The sequence below is a fragment of the Colletes latitarsis genome, chromosome 11 (assembly GCF_051014445.1).
Source record: "Colletes latitarsis isolate SP2378_abdomen chromosome 11, iyColLati1, whole genome shotgun sequence".
Classification (NCBI taxonomy): Eukaryota; Metazoa; Arthropoda; class Insecta; order Hymenoptera; family Colletidae; genus Colletes; species Colletes latitarsis.
Genome location: NC_135144.1, coordinates 5,901,862 through 5,919,733, shown reverse-complemented (window position 1 = coordinate 5,919,733; position 17,872 = coordinate 5,901,862). Strand labels below are relative to the sequence as shown.

Sequence of the window (17,872 nt, the reverse complement as noted above, 5' to 3'; positions counted from 1 at the left end):
TTACAGAGGTAAATTACAAGCATTATTAGTGAATAGACATACCTGAAATTCCTATGCACTTTCGAGAAAAAAATTCTTTACCGAAAATCTAATGTAATGCCAAGAAATGCTCCCTTGAAATATCATGCGAATTTTTAAAATGTCATAACTCCTGAACGGATTGGAGGATTTTAATTTTTCGAAATGCAAACAACGCGTATTTTAGTGGAGAATATGTAGAAATTGTAACAATATTGAAAAAGTTGTTCCGTAACATCTTAAACTGAGAAAAATTTCATAAAAATGGTCCAATATTTAAACGACCATAACTCCTATAATAGTGAGTGTATTTTATTGAAACTTTTTTCTGAAGCAGAACCCATGGGTACCTACAAAAAAGTATTAGACAACTTTTCTGTAGGGCACCAAACAAAATTATTAAAAATCAAAAACGAATTTTTAAGAAAAATCGACAAAATATTTAAATATTTCAGTGAAAAAAAAAATTTCGAATCGTTCTGAAAAAATTATTTTCGGTTACGAGTGTCAATTACAATTATTTTTGGTGAATACACATACCCTCCAAATCTTACCAACTTTCTAGAAAAAAATTCGAGAATATGTGAAATTTTTCGACAAAATTAAAAAATTTCAAATCGTTCTAGAAAAATTATTTTCAGTTGTGGGAGTCAATTACAATCATTTTTATGGCCGGTACGAGCGGAACTTTACAAGTTAATATCTTTTTAACGGAGCCTTTATTAACAAATTAGTATTCTTGATTTTCATCTTATTTTGGCCTCTAGAATCTCTCAATAAAATTTTTCCCAGGGGTGACCAAACACCCTGTATAATAGACATTTTGTTACAGTGTTTAATAATGGTATCTGAAATAATACTGAATTATATATTTCCATTATATACTCCAAAAACTAAATGTTTTTCAATATAAATTGTCTAAGAAAATAACATATATAAAATAAGGAATACACTTCTGGTTTATTTTGCTACATTTGTGTCAGACAATTGCATTTAAAACATTGCAGAGACCAATTAAATAAACATAAATATAAAATTAATTAGACATAGTAAAGGTAATTACAAAATATTCTATACATTATTAAAACGGGAGAATTTCGTAATATTTTACTGTACAATCCGCACTTTGATATCTTCAATGGTTCAAAAGTTATACTAAAATGTCACTAAAATTTTTGATCTGGCCCACTGTGCGGCGTTCCGTCATCGCAAGGAGACAACGAAGTTCGAAATCATTAGCGCGTCGGCGGCCGCGTAACAAATTGACGATATATCGAAGAACCGCGAACGCGGTCTATGGCGATTCACGCGGCTCGAACCGCACATTAATTTTGCTTCTATGGCTGACAGACAATTTCGTATTTTTATGACATTTTCACTGCGCGCGTGCTAAGTATGAGCGACGACTCTCGCATGAACGTGCTGGCTAGCCGTCGAAGACTGTCTCACCGTTGCAACGTAACTCTTCGCCTGATCCGCTCTACACTTTTTTTTTACCCCGAACAGAACATTTTCAAACGTTCTATGCAACGCTTGCGAAACTTTCAATAATGCGAATCCGTAATCCGTACATCTGTTGAAATTTGCTTAAAATAATGAAAATTCTATGTCGTAAAGATAGAAAAACAGACCGTGAGAAAAGTCAAACGTACATTTTCAAACGTAATGAAATCTATTTGAGCATGATGTAACTAGTAGAGCATTTAGAAGAGCTCGATAGGAAAATGATTCTAAAATCATACTTCCAGAAATAATAAATAGAAATAGGAATATAAAAGATAGAAAAATGGATAGTCCGTGAGAAACGTCAAATATACAGGGTGTTCGGTCAACCCTGGGAAAAATTTTAATAGGGGATTCTAGAGGCCAAAATAAGACGAAAATCAAGAATACCAACTTGTTAATGAAGACTTCGTTAAAAAGTTATTAACGTGTAAAGTTCCACTCGTACTGAATTTTTTTCTCGAAAATGCGCAGGATTTCGGGGGTATGTCTATTCACCAAAAATGATTATAATTGACCCCTGTACCCAAAAATAATTTTTTCAGAACGATTTGAAATTTTTAAATTTTGCAGAAAAATTTCACACATTCTCGAATTCTTTTCTAGAAAGTGGGTAGGATTTCGAGGGTATGTCTATTCACCAAAAATGATTGTAATTGACCTTCGCAATCAAAAATAATTTTTCCAGAACGATTTCAAATTTTTTTTTTTCGTCGATTATAAGATTAGATTTTCGGTAAGGAATTTTTTGATCAAAAGTGCGTAGGATTTCGGGGGTATGTGTAATGATAAAAAATGATTGTAATTGACCCCCGCAACCGAAAATAATTTTTCCAGAACGATTTGAAATTTTTTTTTTTCGTCGAAAAATTTAACTTCTCGAATTTTTTTCTAGAAAATGGGTAGAATTTCGGGGGTATGTCTATTCACCAAAAATGATTGTAACTGACCCCCGCAACCGAAAACAATTTTTCCAAAACGATTTGAAATTTTGGAATTTAATTGTTAATAACGTTTTAATGAAACGTCCATCAACGAATTAGTATTCTTGATTTTCGTCTTATTTTGGCCTCCAGAATCCCCCATTAAAATTTTTCCTAGGGGTGGCCGAACACCCTGTACATTTTTGAACATAATGAAATCAGTTTGAGTATGATGTAGCTAGTACAACATCTAGAAGAGCTCGAAAGAACAGTACTCGATGATTCGAGGATTCGAAAATCCTACTCCCAGAAATAATACATAGAAATAAAAATGTAAAAGTCAACGTTTTTGAAGGGTCTGAGATACAAATAATAAATTTATTTAGTCAATGAGAGGAGAAGAATAACTAATCAAATTTAAATTACGTATCCATTTTTATTTGTCAAGCTTGATCGAATAATATGTACTAGAAATGTATACTATTATTATTATAATCGTTATAAGTATGACCGTTCTACATAAATAAATTTCATTATGTAACTGAAAATATGTTAAGAAGTCGGGAAAATTTCCATGCAAGGAAAGCAGTATTTTAATTACGTAACAAAGAATATTGTGACATCAGCGTCATTCGGGAGCAAATGAAATGATTACGAAAGTTGATCGTGTAAAATAGAAAATTAAATCCCTCAACTGCTGGTGTTTCGAGCAAATGCAAACGAAGCATTGTATTTCGTTGGAAAGCATTTTTCGATATTAGAAATAATTCAAATTTCTTGTTATCTATAGATTTGAAACAAGCTAAAATAAACTACGTCGCATGCTTAACACAGTCCCCTATACCTATACCGATGACATAACTTTTCGCTAAAGAGCTAGACAAATTAATTCTCCAAGATTAAAGAAACTAAATCTAGATAGTACTCTTGGATTTTAACGAGGCTGCAAAAATAAATTCTATGACAAATTGTGGGTATGTCAGTTTCCAATTGTCCAAAAACAAAAAAAAGTTTCGGTTTCGTGAACAATTTCAGGGATTTCATCTGGCATTTAACGTGTTAAAATAGTTCAATAATATTCCTGTCGTTTTAACCTATCTGATTTGTCACCGTGTGAACGACAGCTGGAAAATTTAATTAGCAATAAAACAAACGCGATAGAAACTAATTTAAATTTTTTCTGCGATCAAAATAAGAAATCGTTGATCCTTTAAATTTCTACTAGCGCTATCAGGATATTATTTCTCCGGTATGCAAACGCGTCTCGTGTTACATAGAAAATGACGCGTTAAATGTAAAATGTATTCAATTATCCAACGAGTTGTAGTAAGTTTATAGGCTAACGACTATCATCCCAGCAACGGTGGCGTAACGTTATTCGATTATAATTTTGTAACGTTTATTTTTTGTCGTTCGGAAACGTTTCGCCGACTTTTCTCTTGCGCAAAGGACATTAAGCCGCTAGTGACTTCTTCATCCTTTTACACACCGCGATACGAGTAATTGCAGATGGAATGGAAAATTAGCGAGACGGCAGATCTGCACGCCAAAGAACGACGAGAGTTTATTTAAGTAATTTACAGCCTTGCGTTCGATACGCATACTTATTAAGCGCCACGAACTTAGATAAATGATTCGTGTAATCGTACGTGTCATAATAGTAAGCGAACGCGTTAAAAATTATTACAAAAGACACAGACGCGTATAAGAAATTCATTATTGTGTTAGTTTCGTTGGTAATTATGTATTTATTCAATGCTTCGCGTGTGACATTGTATTTATGCGACAAAAGCTGATATAAAATTCTAGAAAACGATTGTCGCGCAACACGCGATCGATGTTGACTAATGTCACGACGCGTTCCCCTCTAACAATTTCGAGTGATAAATAATGTGACAAATGGTTTCTAGTTAGTAATTTAACGCGCGATAAGATTGTTTTGTTCGGTACAGGTTTGAAAAAAAAATCTGTCTCCACGCATTCGGAAGACAGTGCAGGAAACAATGGTCAGAAAATTACGGTACTCCGCGGTTAACCTTGAACGAAACACGCGTTCGCTGCGCCGCAGAGAACTTTATTAATCCAGAAATTACAACCATGTAAAAGAAACAAATACGATACTAATCAACAAAAAGTCTTCGTAATCGCTGAAAGATATTTCGTTCAAGTTCAGGTGCTTTTCTTATCTATATTGCACTATCTTTGTACGATTGAGTTATCAAACGCCAGTAAAAAAAGTATTGGATATCGTTGAAAGCACTACCGATTATGGTTATTTTCTTAAAGTTGTCTTTCGTTCTCTGTTCCGAAAAGAATTAACCGTCCGACAGGACAATAAAGAAGAAACGTCAAATTTGAATATACGACGTGTAACGTCTTTCGTAACACTAGTAAACGTGCAACAAGCTTTCTTGTAAGCATAAACGCGTGACAAGCGTGCAGAACGTGATTTCACTCGATTCGCCTAGAGCTTAAAAAAGGGGCTGATATCTAAAGTATAATAGTTCGATAAGAAGATAATGTCTGTTCGACAAGAACGATCACAGACTGTTATTATAAATAGAAGAGAAGCATCCAACAGGAATTTAACAAACATCAGAACCGTAGACGAGGAATGAGGCTGGTATGAAAGAAAGAAGAAAGCAGTAAATGAAAGGGCACAATAGCCGCCATTTATCGCATAAACTGAAAATCGTCGTTAGAGATTAGATATCGAAGGGGTTCCGAGATCATCCGATACGAAGATTAGACTGTACACGGCACGATTAGATCGTTGCAACGACGCCCGTAGGTGATGTTAATGAAGAAAGTAGGGAGATACCTTAGATGCTCGACGAAGTAATCCAGAGCCACGCACTTCGACGACACGCATTAATTCTACGCAGGGATCGGAGCATCCTAGTGAGACGGTGCACATTTTCATCGACACGTGTTTTCCACCGATATACACTGATCATCGCCGATTCGATTTCAAACCACTGCATTTTCACAACGAACTCCGTTTCTCCGAACGAACATCGCGAAGGCGTTTCATCCCGTTTGTGGTTATTTGTTGGTCAGGAATTGGAAATCTTCGGCGCGCACTGGGGGGACACTTGTTCGCACGTTGCAACCCACGTATCGCCGATAGCGGGCGATTCGGTGTTCACAGAGGCTAGCCGCTTACCGAGCAGCGCATACATCCACGTCGTCGCCAACGGCGAGGAAGCGGCGACATCCTCGAGGAGCGCAGAAGGCTTCTCGCCTTCCCTCCTCTCGACCGATGCCCTCGTGCTTCGAGGGTGCCTCTTCGACGACGACGAGGTCGTGCCGCTGGCGGATGACCGTGCCGAGTGTCACGAGTTCGTCGACGCGACCACGTGCTACCGAAAGAAAAGGCGGCCACTTCGAGGAGCGAACGATGCACGAGGAGGACCACGAGCGTGTCGGCAACCTTCGTGATCGTTTACCGCGCCGCTACTGTTCGTAACAGTGTCGTGGTGGTGGTGGTGGCGGTCGCAGTGGTGGTAACGAGCCATTTTGCCAACTCACGCGCACTCTTCGTCCGAGCGGCCAACGAACACTGAGCGCGGGTGGTGGTGGTGGTGGATCAACCGGAGGTGGAAGTGGAAGAACACCGATGGATTACCGCGGTCGCACCACGTGTTCCTGGACCACCGGCGCAGGTGGGAGTGGACTAAACATCCACTCGTTCAATTTTCAGACCAACGCACCTGAACAATCTGTTTCCAACCTGGGAAACTCGTTTCCGTCGCTCGCGAATTACTGAAAGCGATAGACATCGGCTGACACTGATATCATCCTCGAAGCATCTTTATACACTGACAACGCAAGGACACCGACAATCCGACTTTGATTTTAACCCTCTATGGAATTTTTGGTAATTATTTAGGTGTTTGCTCTCCTCACCGATTTTCGTGATCTTGAAATATGTTGTCAAGGTTATCATTCTGAACAACTTTTCTCTATACATGTTACCGCCGCTCGGCCTTAGTTTCCGAGATATTCGTAGAAAACTGTAGTTATACTTATATCACCAGTACACTGTATTCTGGGAAAAATGGAGACTGAATGGAGATTGAAAGAGTATTATACCAAACCACAACTCACTCCAATTACTTTTTCTTTTACCTTTTATATATTGTATACTTGTTATTCGTTTTGTATTTCGTGAGAAATCGAAAACATTTCGGCCATCATGTCGAAAAATGCCATTATACGCTCGTTGACATCATGTTGGCGTCGAAATAAAACTTTATACAATTCATTGTATCATGAATTACTTTTCGTTCAATTAAAGACTCTAACAACTTATTGTAATCATTACACAGAGTTAAAAATTCATATAATTTCATTCTGCGTGAATTTCTTAGCGCTATAACGACTTTAACAATACCGATACTCGTGAGTTTGTCAACAGCTCGATTGTAAATTAATGACAAGACATCACTTGGAAGGAATACGTATCAAATACCCAAACAAACGCAAAAACATAACTGTTGTAACAAGAAGAATGCGTTACAAACGCCATTAAGCGATAGTCTATGTCGAAATGAAGTTTACTCGTGATCTAGTTTAACTAAAGATTTTTGCAAATATCTCGGAAACTAAGGCCGAGCGGCGGTAACATGTATAGGGAAAAGTTGTTCAGAATGGTGACCTTGACAACATATTTCAAGGTCATGAAAATCGGTGAAGAGGACAAACTCCTAAATAATTACCGAATTTTTTTCTTAAATATAAACTAACAAGATATTTACTTTGTTACTTTAAGTTGGTGGTGCTGCCATTCATCATCATATTGTTATTGGTTATATCAGAGACAGTGTATAATTAAGACGTATACGTCATCTTGTGAAAAATTAAAATTATTTCGTAAAATGTCGACATACTTGTCTAAATTGTTTAAATGCAATTTTATTAGAAAGTTTAGGGACAAGATAGATTTGAAGTATAGGAAGAACGTAGAAAAATTTTCCATTCAACATCCTTTATCCCTAATAAACGCCTTAAACATGGCTCGTCTTCTAGCGTTTCATTTACATTTTTCCCTTCGTTTGAATCAATTTTATGATATCATTTCATTCATTAAATTACCAAGTTGAAACTCGTGAACAAAAAGGCATGTATCTTTACCTTTCTGTTCGTCATCTTTATCATTGTACAGAGAATGCAACATCGAAATAAATGGCAAATGGAATATCAATTAAGAATCTGTTCATCGATACAAATATTGCCATACTGTTTGTAGTGTATAATAGTAGAAAGTCGCTTCGAATTCAACTGTGATAGAAAATCACACGAACTTTTTTCTGTATCTTGTTGAAGATACAAGTGGTCATTCACTCATTGCGTTTCATCTAATAGAGTTCTAGCACTGAACCAAACTTAATTGCATTATATTTGTAGCTTTTTTTGCATTTCGAACAATTAAATTGTAGAACATCGTATCGTTGATGCATAGCTAAATGCTTCTTCTAGATCATGCACTTAATATTTTGATAGAAGTAGTTTAACGAAAATGCGTTTTCATGTAATTATTGAGTACTGATAGAAATATAAATTCAACTAATATATGAATATCATGACAAACAGGAACGTGTGAATCATTTACTGGAACCTATCTACAACAGATTAACCTTCGACGAATTGGCGAACGATGATTTGAAACGGGTTAATTTTATCCATCTCTTGTTTAATGCGCCGCGATCATTGCCTGAAGATGTCTGAAATTATGTCTCGAACTTTTTATATATCATATTAACTATACTACAAATACCTAATTTTAGGTGTGCAGCTGAATAACTTGTGTCAAACATATATTTATTCAGTGTTTATAATAAATGTAGGGTAGACCAATAACAGTTAACACTTAAACTTTAGAATATGTTAGATATTATATGGAAACCTAGTTTATCGACTGATATATCGACGAATTATTACCCAAATTGCGACATCTCACATCGGAATGTATGTATGTTTTTTTTTTTGTATTGCGATGAGCCATGCTTGGGCGGACGCTCACTCTGTCTCTAACTACACGTGTGTAAAGACCGCCATTAGTCGAGTGTTGTTAACCAAGTGTGTCGATATTATATTCGAAATATAGACAATTATTTGTGGCATAAATCTCTGTGCACTAAATAATCCAACAGAATATGATTACATAAAAACTATTGCACTTACGCGACAGTGCTTTGTACAGACATGTTACCTATTTATTTGAGATTATTGAATTACAGCTATTTTGTTATATGTTATATATGGCGAACATCTGAATTATTAAATCAAAATGGCAAACGGAGAAAATGTTACAATCGTCCCGGACCCCGGGGACGATAGTAACAGAAGTCCAACTTCAGAAAATGAAGATATTTATTAGAAAAAACTATAATGAAAAAGACAAAATTAATCTTTTGTTACATAGAAAGATGAAAAATGGAAAATCATATTATTCTTTCTTCATTATTAAGCGTCACAAGTGTGACAAATATATAAATCATTTTGGTCAACACCAATCCTGACAATTGCAACATTGAACCCATTTTACATTAAATTTACTTGTTATATCGGATTCCTTACACACAATGCAATAATATTCTTTATCTTCTTCCTCTTTTCTATTTGAGATTTTGATATTTTTACATTTTATATCGTTCTTCATTCTTTTTTCTCGTCCACATTCATTGTATGCTATAGATTCCAACTCAGAACAAGACATTGATGGCACTGCTAGTAGTAGACATTCATTATCTGCACTAGTATTTGGTTCTTTCGTCGTAGCACTGTTATTGTTATGAGATATAGGTAGAGGCCTATCTGTGACGAACGATGGAGCATAATCGAGAGCTCTAAATATGTTTCTATCGAAAGGAAATATATCAGTGCACTTGAAGCCTGCTTGTACATTAAATGATTTGAGGGAAATTAGAAGAGTTGTAGCGACAATTGAAGGGATATTCCGAACAGACATTGTTTTTCCTGGGTTATGCATCCAAGCGTTGCAAGTGGTGTTAATAGCTTTTTTAAATGGGCCGTATACGGATCTACCTAACAGTTGCAGTTTATGCGAACAGTGAGATGGAAAAGATAGCATTACTATGTGATTTTCAAAACAGTAATCTAAAGTTTGCACAGAAATATGGGATGAATGATTATCCAATAAGAGAAGAATTTTGACGGAATATAAATATACGATGGTATATAGTTTCTAAGATCATTAACATCACAAATTACTGTCACTGATTGTCCTTGTACAGCACCTGTCTCCCTTTTAGCTACAATTCTATTTAGTTTTTGAATTGTAGTAACACCTGTTTCATCGATATTGTACATATCCTTTGCTTCACATTTATACATATTTAACACTTTCTCGTGATTATTAGAGAAAATATTTATATTAGCCTCGTTAAAGCTAGTGGTACGCGATAAACTAGTAGGTTATGCACATCATATGGATAATTATAGCTGTCTTTCATAAAGTTAGTGAACCAATTTTCAGTAGCCATCTTACATTATTCCCATCAGTGGGGCATGACTAATTTGTACTACTTTACAACTTCATCAGCAGGTTCTTTTAAAGTAGAAAAAAAAGTTAAATTTCGGGTGTCAAAAAGTTATTTCCTTCATTATACAGTTGTTTAATATTCTGAGATATTTACGGCCCCCATGTTACAACTGTCATCGGTCCACCTTAAAGTGACCCCTTTTAGTGTATAGAGAATATTAAGTGCAGATACTCGACACTTTTTAAGATATAAATGATTAAACGACTATTCATAGAGTGTCTGGTAAAATTTAATATTAATTCAGTTCATAAGTTTCTGGGTATTTTTGTATTAGAAGAAAATATGTACAAGTAGGAATTTATTGATGTTGAATTTATTCTAGAATTTATTCTTCTTAAGATCGTTTTTCAATATATGTATAATTTAAACAAATCCATTCTTTATCGATTTGTCTGTATAGTGAAATTCGTTATAAAAAATATAAAATTCATCCGTTTACACCTTTTCAATATTTTTAATAGTTTCACTGTCTCATCCTTGAGGGCGGATTTCACCCCTTCAACATGGACGACTAAAAAAAAACAAAGATTAAATATTTTTGGTCGTTTTGCCAGTTTGATAAATTTTATCGAAATTAACGATTTACGAATCGTTTGTAAGTGTAGTCTGCACGATACTTACAAATAATTCAATCTATTGTATAATATACACAAAAATTTATAAATTGAATTAATATCAAAATTTTACTGAAAAATGTTTCAAACAAGAATTAAATGGCTTCGAAGGAAACATAATTTGATGCAATTAGTTTGTGTATAGACGAGCACGTAGAAAACATATACAGATTGTAATACTTTTTTAAATAAAATCATAGGCTTTTTAATTCACTATTCAATGCAGCTCGTCATTTCTTGTAGAAAAGTATTTAGTCACTTATGACGAAAACCCATTAGTTTAAAAGATATTTAAATGAAAATATTTCTACTACATCATTAAAATATTATTATTCTAAAATAGTATTTTCCTTCATCATCAGTATTTTTGAATGTATTAATCGATTCAACTACCTCATTCTCAATAAAGAAGTACTGCATTATTTATGACAAAAAATCATTAGTTTAACAAATATTTCAACTTAATAATTTAAAAACTTTAATAATTACGTTGGAATATCTTCTAAACTAATTACGTTTAACTATAAATGGCTCAATACTTTTCTATAGGAAATGACTACTTACATCGAATAATGTATTAAAAAATATATGATTCCATTAAAAGAAACATTAATAACCTTCATATGTACGTTTACTCGCAAAAGAAAAAATTACAGCAGATTATCCATCCCTCCAAACCATTTTATTTTTGTCTGAAATATTTTGCGATATCATCAACACTTTTGAAGATATTCGAATGGACGGGGTTCTACTGTATATAGTATTACTGGCTAATTAAAACAAAAGCAGAGTTTTGTGGGATAGACTTAAAAAAAAAAAAAAACAGGTGAGTAGGGAAGGTTAAGAGAATTATTGTGTATTTTTTAAGTAAGACTCATCATAAGAATTAGAACCATTCTTGCTAAACCAATTATACATTTGGTAATTATATTGTTATTCGTGTATTTATCAACATTATCAAACACTCTAGCTTTCGAATACAATCACTAATTTTACGATCTTCTTATAACAGTGCCTACAAGAACATCTATGCTTTGCCACGAATTTCCACGCTTTGAAATTGTACAAACATCGTCAATAAATTTATTACAAGAACTGTTTTACTAAAACTGCGTTGAAGACTTCGGTTATATACCATCCCTGGAGAATTTCTTTCTAACGAGGATTTACTTTCGTTGCGAACGAAGCACTAAAAGTAACAGAAATCGAATGACAATGATGTGTTTGAATCGTTGAACCTCGTTTCTCATCTACTCTTCAACTTGAAGGCACTTTCGATTATTCGCGTGTTTTGTCAACATTAAGAAACGTTTTGGCTTTCAAAAACATTCACCGATTTGCACGATCTTCTTATGTCTGAACTGTTTTATCGGTAAAACGTTCCATCGAATCGTGAGTGATGCACAGGTTCTTAATCAGTATACGTTATTTTTGAGAAAATGCTCTCGCATAACAAGACTGATAAATAATTCGTATGTTGAAAGACATACACTGATCCCTTCACAGAGATGAGAATTTTAGAGGTCCACAGATATTGTGAAACCATGTTGATATCCTACGAGAGTTTATAATAGTTAGTAAGGATTTTGAGGACATTGTATTCGAAATTTCTGTATTCTATTCGCGAAACGACGAGTTTTTTTTAGTAAATCAATGGCAGACTAGACACGAGAGAATATACCACGCGATTTCGTGTCATAAGTGTAAGTGGGAGTGACTAAAACCGTCCTACACCTCTCCGCTTATGCGAAACTGGTGGTACCGCGACCATCATACGCAGGTCTAATCCTTTAGGAAGGTTGAAGAGGAGACCAATGAGGTTCGCGCGCATCCTCCTCGTTCAAACTACTCAAAATTGACTTTAAACGCCTCCTACCACTTTGATTATTCGGATTAAAACATTTTCAACGAATACTGTCACGAGCAATTTAGAGTCTTATTATTATAGAGTGGAGAAGAGTGGTACACAATGGGTAACGTAATTTTCGATGCTTTAAATATATTTCGACTTCCTTACTAAAATATGTTTCTCGAATCAAGAACTAGTAGGGTTGACTACAATATAAAATTAAAAATTAAGGAATTATTTTCATTAGTCTATTTAACCCATTTGCATTATTAAGTGGAATAATTCTCAAACAATAGCTGTCGTTTATCATCAAAAGCGGAATATTCATAAACAATACGAAAAATTGAGCTTTCCATGTTTATAAACAAAAACTAGTGAAAAAAATTATTAAACAATATTGTAAAAACGCAGACGAAGTGAGACTTCATCTACCAATAGGTCAATAACGAGATATACTGGTCGCCATTTTCCAACATGAAACTGTTTTCAAATATGATATTTGCAATGTTTGCAAAAGATTATCATACTGATTAACAAATTTTAGTACCTGATTTAAGTTTATTTACCGCACAGCTATGTAAACAAATAATTATTTATGTTATAATGTTATATAAAATGATTCCACTTCGAAATATGTATAATTTTTTAAAAACTTTCAACTGAGAAACTCTGATTTATAAAGCAAGCTTTACATTTTGAGTGAAGATGCAAATGAGTTCATATTTACTAAAGTTGATCTACATTTCGCTATTCTACAGTTTATGGTACATGATTAATTTGCCTGTAATTTTGTAAGTATGACCTGATAACAAGAAACTATCACTGAATCTGTCAACAAACGTAGACACGCAGAATGCAGAATCTACAACACTTATCAGTAGTTTAATCCTCTAACTACTTATTTCGTTTGCGTTCAACTGTAACTCACTTTTCTTTCGACCGTGAATCACATCACTGTATTTTATGTATTTATTGTTAACTGGAACTTAAACATTGAACTAGTGACCGTTTAAATAACTAAATAAATATAATTGAAAGATTCATTTCGTGGTATAAAATTCAGAGATACACCCATTTAGCATTTTTTTTAAGTACGAAAAAGGTAATTTATTTGTTATATTTACTCTTTCGATCTTGTATAAACACGCAAGCGAAAAACTCGATATACTTTTAAGAAACACGAAACGTCCTATTTTATTTCACTTTAAGCGAAACATTCGGGAAAATCTTTGGAAATCTCACTTTTATGGTTTTCCACTTTTAATTTTCTATGCCAATATATGTATTACTGATTATAGTGGAGAACTGTGATAATCGTTTGAATCCTGAAAACGGTGCTGTCATCGATTTGGATTGAAAACTGCGTATTATACGATACAGTTAAAAGTGATAGCGATATCATATAATTTCACGTCTTATCTCTGATAGGACGTTAATTGACTTGGATGAGAGATTAATAAACAGACTTCCTTCTCGTTTCGAATACATGTTACATGAATACGATACATTTCTCGATTTTGCATTTATCTTGGATTTGTAACATCTTTTTTAAATAATGATATAAGTGAAGTTAGTTAATAATAAAAGCGTGTACGCGACAATATTAATATCTATTCGTTTGAATATATCCATTGAATTTTTCTCATCAACCCCTTTAGATGCAAAAACAATATATCTATAATACACATTTATAGAGGCATAAATTACAATACTTTGAACCAGAAAACAGGATCTATCGATTATTAAAAGAATTTAATTAAAACGAACATTTTTAGAAATCGTGAAGAGAGAGGATGTAGAAAAATAAACAAAAAAAATTTACACATGGAGAATCACTTTATCTGAGAATATATTATACATATACACATAAAAGCTCTATTTGTCACGTATAGAGCTTAAATTTGAATTCATTAACCTGAATTATGGCACCTTTAAAGTTTAATGAAGGCTGATAACCGTCGTGCGTAATAAACTCGAACTTTCAAACGATTAGAATAAAGTTTAAGCGTTTCCAACGAAGCAGACGTGGCAGCAAAAGAAGCAACAATCCTATCACCAACCGAAACAACCGTTCCGATACCGTATCAAGACCTCCTAAACCATATAAAAAAAAACTACAAAAGAAGAATGGAACAGAATTTGGACCACAACAAAAAGAACAAAAATACACGATATAATACAAAATTTCTACCGACCAATTCCTACCTGCAATTTAAATAGGAAAGAAAAGTCCATAATATTTCGACTAACAAGGAACGTTTGCGAACGGTCCGGCTTCGATTTTGATGAAACTTCGTACACTTATAAAGTAGCCAAAAATAATCGACACGTATTTTTTTTGGCTGCGGTAACTCGACTTTAAGGGGTGAAACCACCCCTTGAAGTTTTGGCTCGAAACGGCTATCTCGAAAACGGAAAGACATACGAACAAATTGTTAATGGGCGAGGTTAATGGTTTCTTATGTACAATAACATGGTGTTAAAAAATTTAACAAAATACAATTTGTTTATAACAAAAAAAAATTTATTAACTTAATTTTTCATACTATTGAAATTTTCATAATGACAAAAAATGACGAGTATTTTATTCCAAATCCATTGGTATGTAACATTTTCAAATTGCCTCTTACAGTTTTGCAGATTTTTATGATTTACATATTGCACGTACATCCACTATGATAGAAGCCGTTTTAACTTTGATTTCAATGAAGCACTGTAGGCTTGCACTAAATTATACAATATAATTTTAAACTTAAATTTTAAATTTTAAACCAAAAATAATTTTTCCAGAACGATTTCAAATTTTTTAATTTTGTCGAAAAATTTCACACTTTTCGAATTTTTTTCTCCAAAGTGGGTAGGAATTTGAGGGTATGTCTATTCACCAAAAATGATTGTAATTGACCCCCGCAACCGAAAATAATATTTCCAGAACGTTTTGAAATATTTTTTTTTGCCGAAAAATTTAGGCACCTTCCCCTCGTCGATTTTTCTTAAACATCGTTTTTCATTTTTAATAATTTTGTTTGACACCCTACAGAAAAATTGTCTAATACTTTTTTGTAGGTACTTATGGGCTCTACTTCAGATAAAAGTTTCATTGAAATATATTCACTATTGTAGGAGTTATGGCTGTTTGAAAATTGAATCATACTTATGGGGTTTTTCTAACTTTATGGGGTCAAGGAACAACTTTTCGAATATTTTGATAATTGCTACATATTCTACAGTAAAATACACGGCGTTTGGCTTTTTGAACATTAAAATCGTCCAATCCGTTCAGAAATTATGGTGTTTTAAAGATTTGCATGAAATTTATGGGAAGCATTTCTGGCCTCAAATTATACCTTCGATAAGGAATTTTTTTCTCGAAAATGGTTAGGAATTCGAGAGTATGTCTATTGACCAAAAATAATTATAATTGATCCCTGGAATCAAAAATATTTTTTTTAGAACGATTTGAAATCTTTTACTTTTGTCGAAAAATTTCACACATTCTCGAATTTTTTTTCTCCAAAGTGGGTAGGAATTTGAGGGTATGTCTATTAACCAAAAATGATTGTAATTGACCCCTGACCCGAAAATAATTTTTCTAGAACATTTTGAAATATTTTTTTTTCGCTGAAAAATTTAGGCATCCACCCCTCGTCGATTTTTTTTAAAAATTCGTTTTTAATTTTTAATAATTTTGTTTGACGCCCTACAGAAAAGTTATCTAATACTTTTTTGTAGGTACTCATGCTCTCTACTACAGAAAAAAGTTTCATTGAAATATATTCACTATTGTATAAATTATGACCGTTTGAAAATTGGACCATTTTTATGGGGTTTTTCAAATTTTACGGGATCAAGGAGCAACTTTTCCAATATTTTTAGAATTTCTACATATTCCCTACTAAAATACGCGTTGATTGCTTTTTTAAACATTAAAATCGTCCAATCCGTTCAGAAGTTATGACGTTTTAAAGATTCGCATGAAAATTCGAACAGACATTTCTGGCCAGAAATTATATTTTCGGTAAAGAATTTTTTTCTCGAAAATGCGTAGGATTTCGGGGGTATGTATAATGACCAAAAATGATTGTAATTGGCCCCTGCAACTGAAAATAATTTTTTTAGAACGATTTGAAATTTTTTTTTTGTCGGAAAATTTCGCACCTACTCGAATTTTTTTCTTAAAAGTGCGTAGGATTTTGGGCGTAGAAACATCTATTGACCAAAAGTAATTGTAATTGCCCCCCGCAACCGAAAATAATTTTTTCAGAATGATTTGAAATTTTTTAATTTAATTTTATTAACTTTTTAACGAAGCCTCCATCAACAAATTAGTATTCTTGATTTCCGTCTTATTTTGGCCTCTAAAATCTCCCATTAAAATTTTTTCCAGGGGTGGCCGAATATCCTGTATAGATGAAAAACCAAATGCATTCCAGAATCCTGTTGAGTACTGCTATTCTGTTAAAAATGAACCAAGATGCCATATTTGTGGTGACGTAACAATAATTAAATGCGCATGATGTAAGAAATCTTTATGTTGCAAACATTTTTTCAACGAGTATCACTATTATCGAAACTACATAGAGTAATTGCTATAGACACTGTATGTATTTATAATTTATAAATCGCTCCATCTTTACCACGATGTCATAGGTGGGTAATAAAAACAATTAATCTTTTCATTGCTGTTAAGAAACTTGTTATTGTTATTGTTACTTGTTACTTGTTATTGTATAATTTAGTGCAAGCCTACAGTGCTTTATTAAAATCAAAGTTAGAACGACTACTACCATAGTGGATGTACGCTCAAGATGTAAATCATCAAAATCTGCAAAACTGTAAGAGGTAATTTTAAAATGTTACATACCAATGGATTAGCAATAAAATGCTCGTCATTTTTTGTCATTATGAAAATTTCAATAAAATGAAAAATTAAGTTAATAAATTTTTTTTTGTTATAAACAAATTGTATTTTTTTAATTTTTTAACACCATGTTATTGTACATAAGAAACCATTAACCTCGCCCATTAACAATTTTTTCGTATGTCTTTCCGTTTTCGAGATAGCCGTTTCGAGCCAAAACTTCAAGGGGTGGTTTCACCCCTTAAGCTCGAGTTACCGCAGCCAAAAAAGAAATACGTGTCGATTATTTTTGGCTGCTTTATAAGTGTACGAAGTTTCATCAAAGTCGAAGCCGGATCGTTCGCGAACGTTCCTTGTAAGGTCAGGCCACACAAAGTAACACATGAACATCTAATAAAAAAAGCTGATCAACCTTACTGCAGCTACTGCCCCATTGAAACTCTCACAGTAGACCACATCCTATACCAGTGCAGAAAAACCGAACTCCAAAGACGGAAATATAGTATAAAACCGGACACAGCCCTTACAGCTCAGGA

At 33.6% G+C, this 17,872-nt stretch overlaps 2 protein-coding genes across 11 annotated transcripts in view; both read right to left on the bottom strand.

Moving 5' to 3' along the window:
- The window catches only part of Cyc (basic helix-loop-helix ARNT-like protein cyc), a 129,980-nt gene that overhangs the window by 67,343 nt on the left and 44,765 nt on the right, over positions 1-17,872 (bottom strand). For 2 of the 10 annotated variants that reach the window (XR_013080682.1, XM_076777665.1), the window contains exon 1: positions 5,611-6,174. The exons of 3 other annotated variants lie outside the window; for them this stretch is intronic. Coding sequence is in view for 5 of the 7 variants with exons in the window: in XM_076777665.1 (XP_076633780.1) it covers positions 5,611-5,626 (16 nt within the window). In the remaining 2 variants the exon portion in view is untranslated. Of the gene's footprint in view, positions 1-5,610; positions 6,207-17,872 lie in introns of those variants that run through there. 5 more of the 10 variants (XM_076777663.1, XM_076777664.1, XM_076777667.1 and 2 more) reach the window with 5 other exon arrangements.
- LOC143348229 (uncharacterized) lies at positions 8,953-9,899 on the bottom strand (the record flags this gene model as incomplete). The annotated part of the gene is given in 3 exon segments (XM_076778228.1): positions 8,953-9,382; positions 9,536-9,654; positions 9,702-9,899. Coding segments are annotated over 3 exon segments (747 nt in total), but the record flags the coding sequence as incomplete, so codon positions are not given.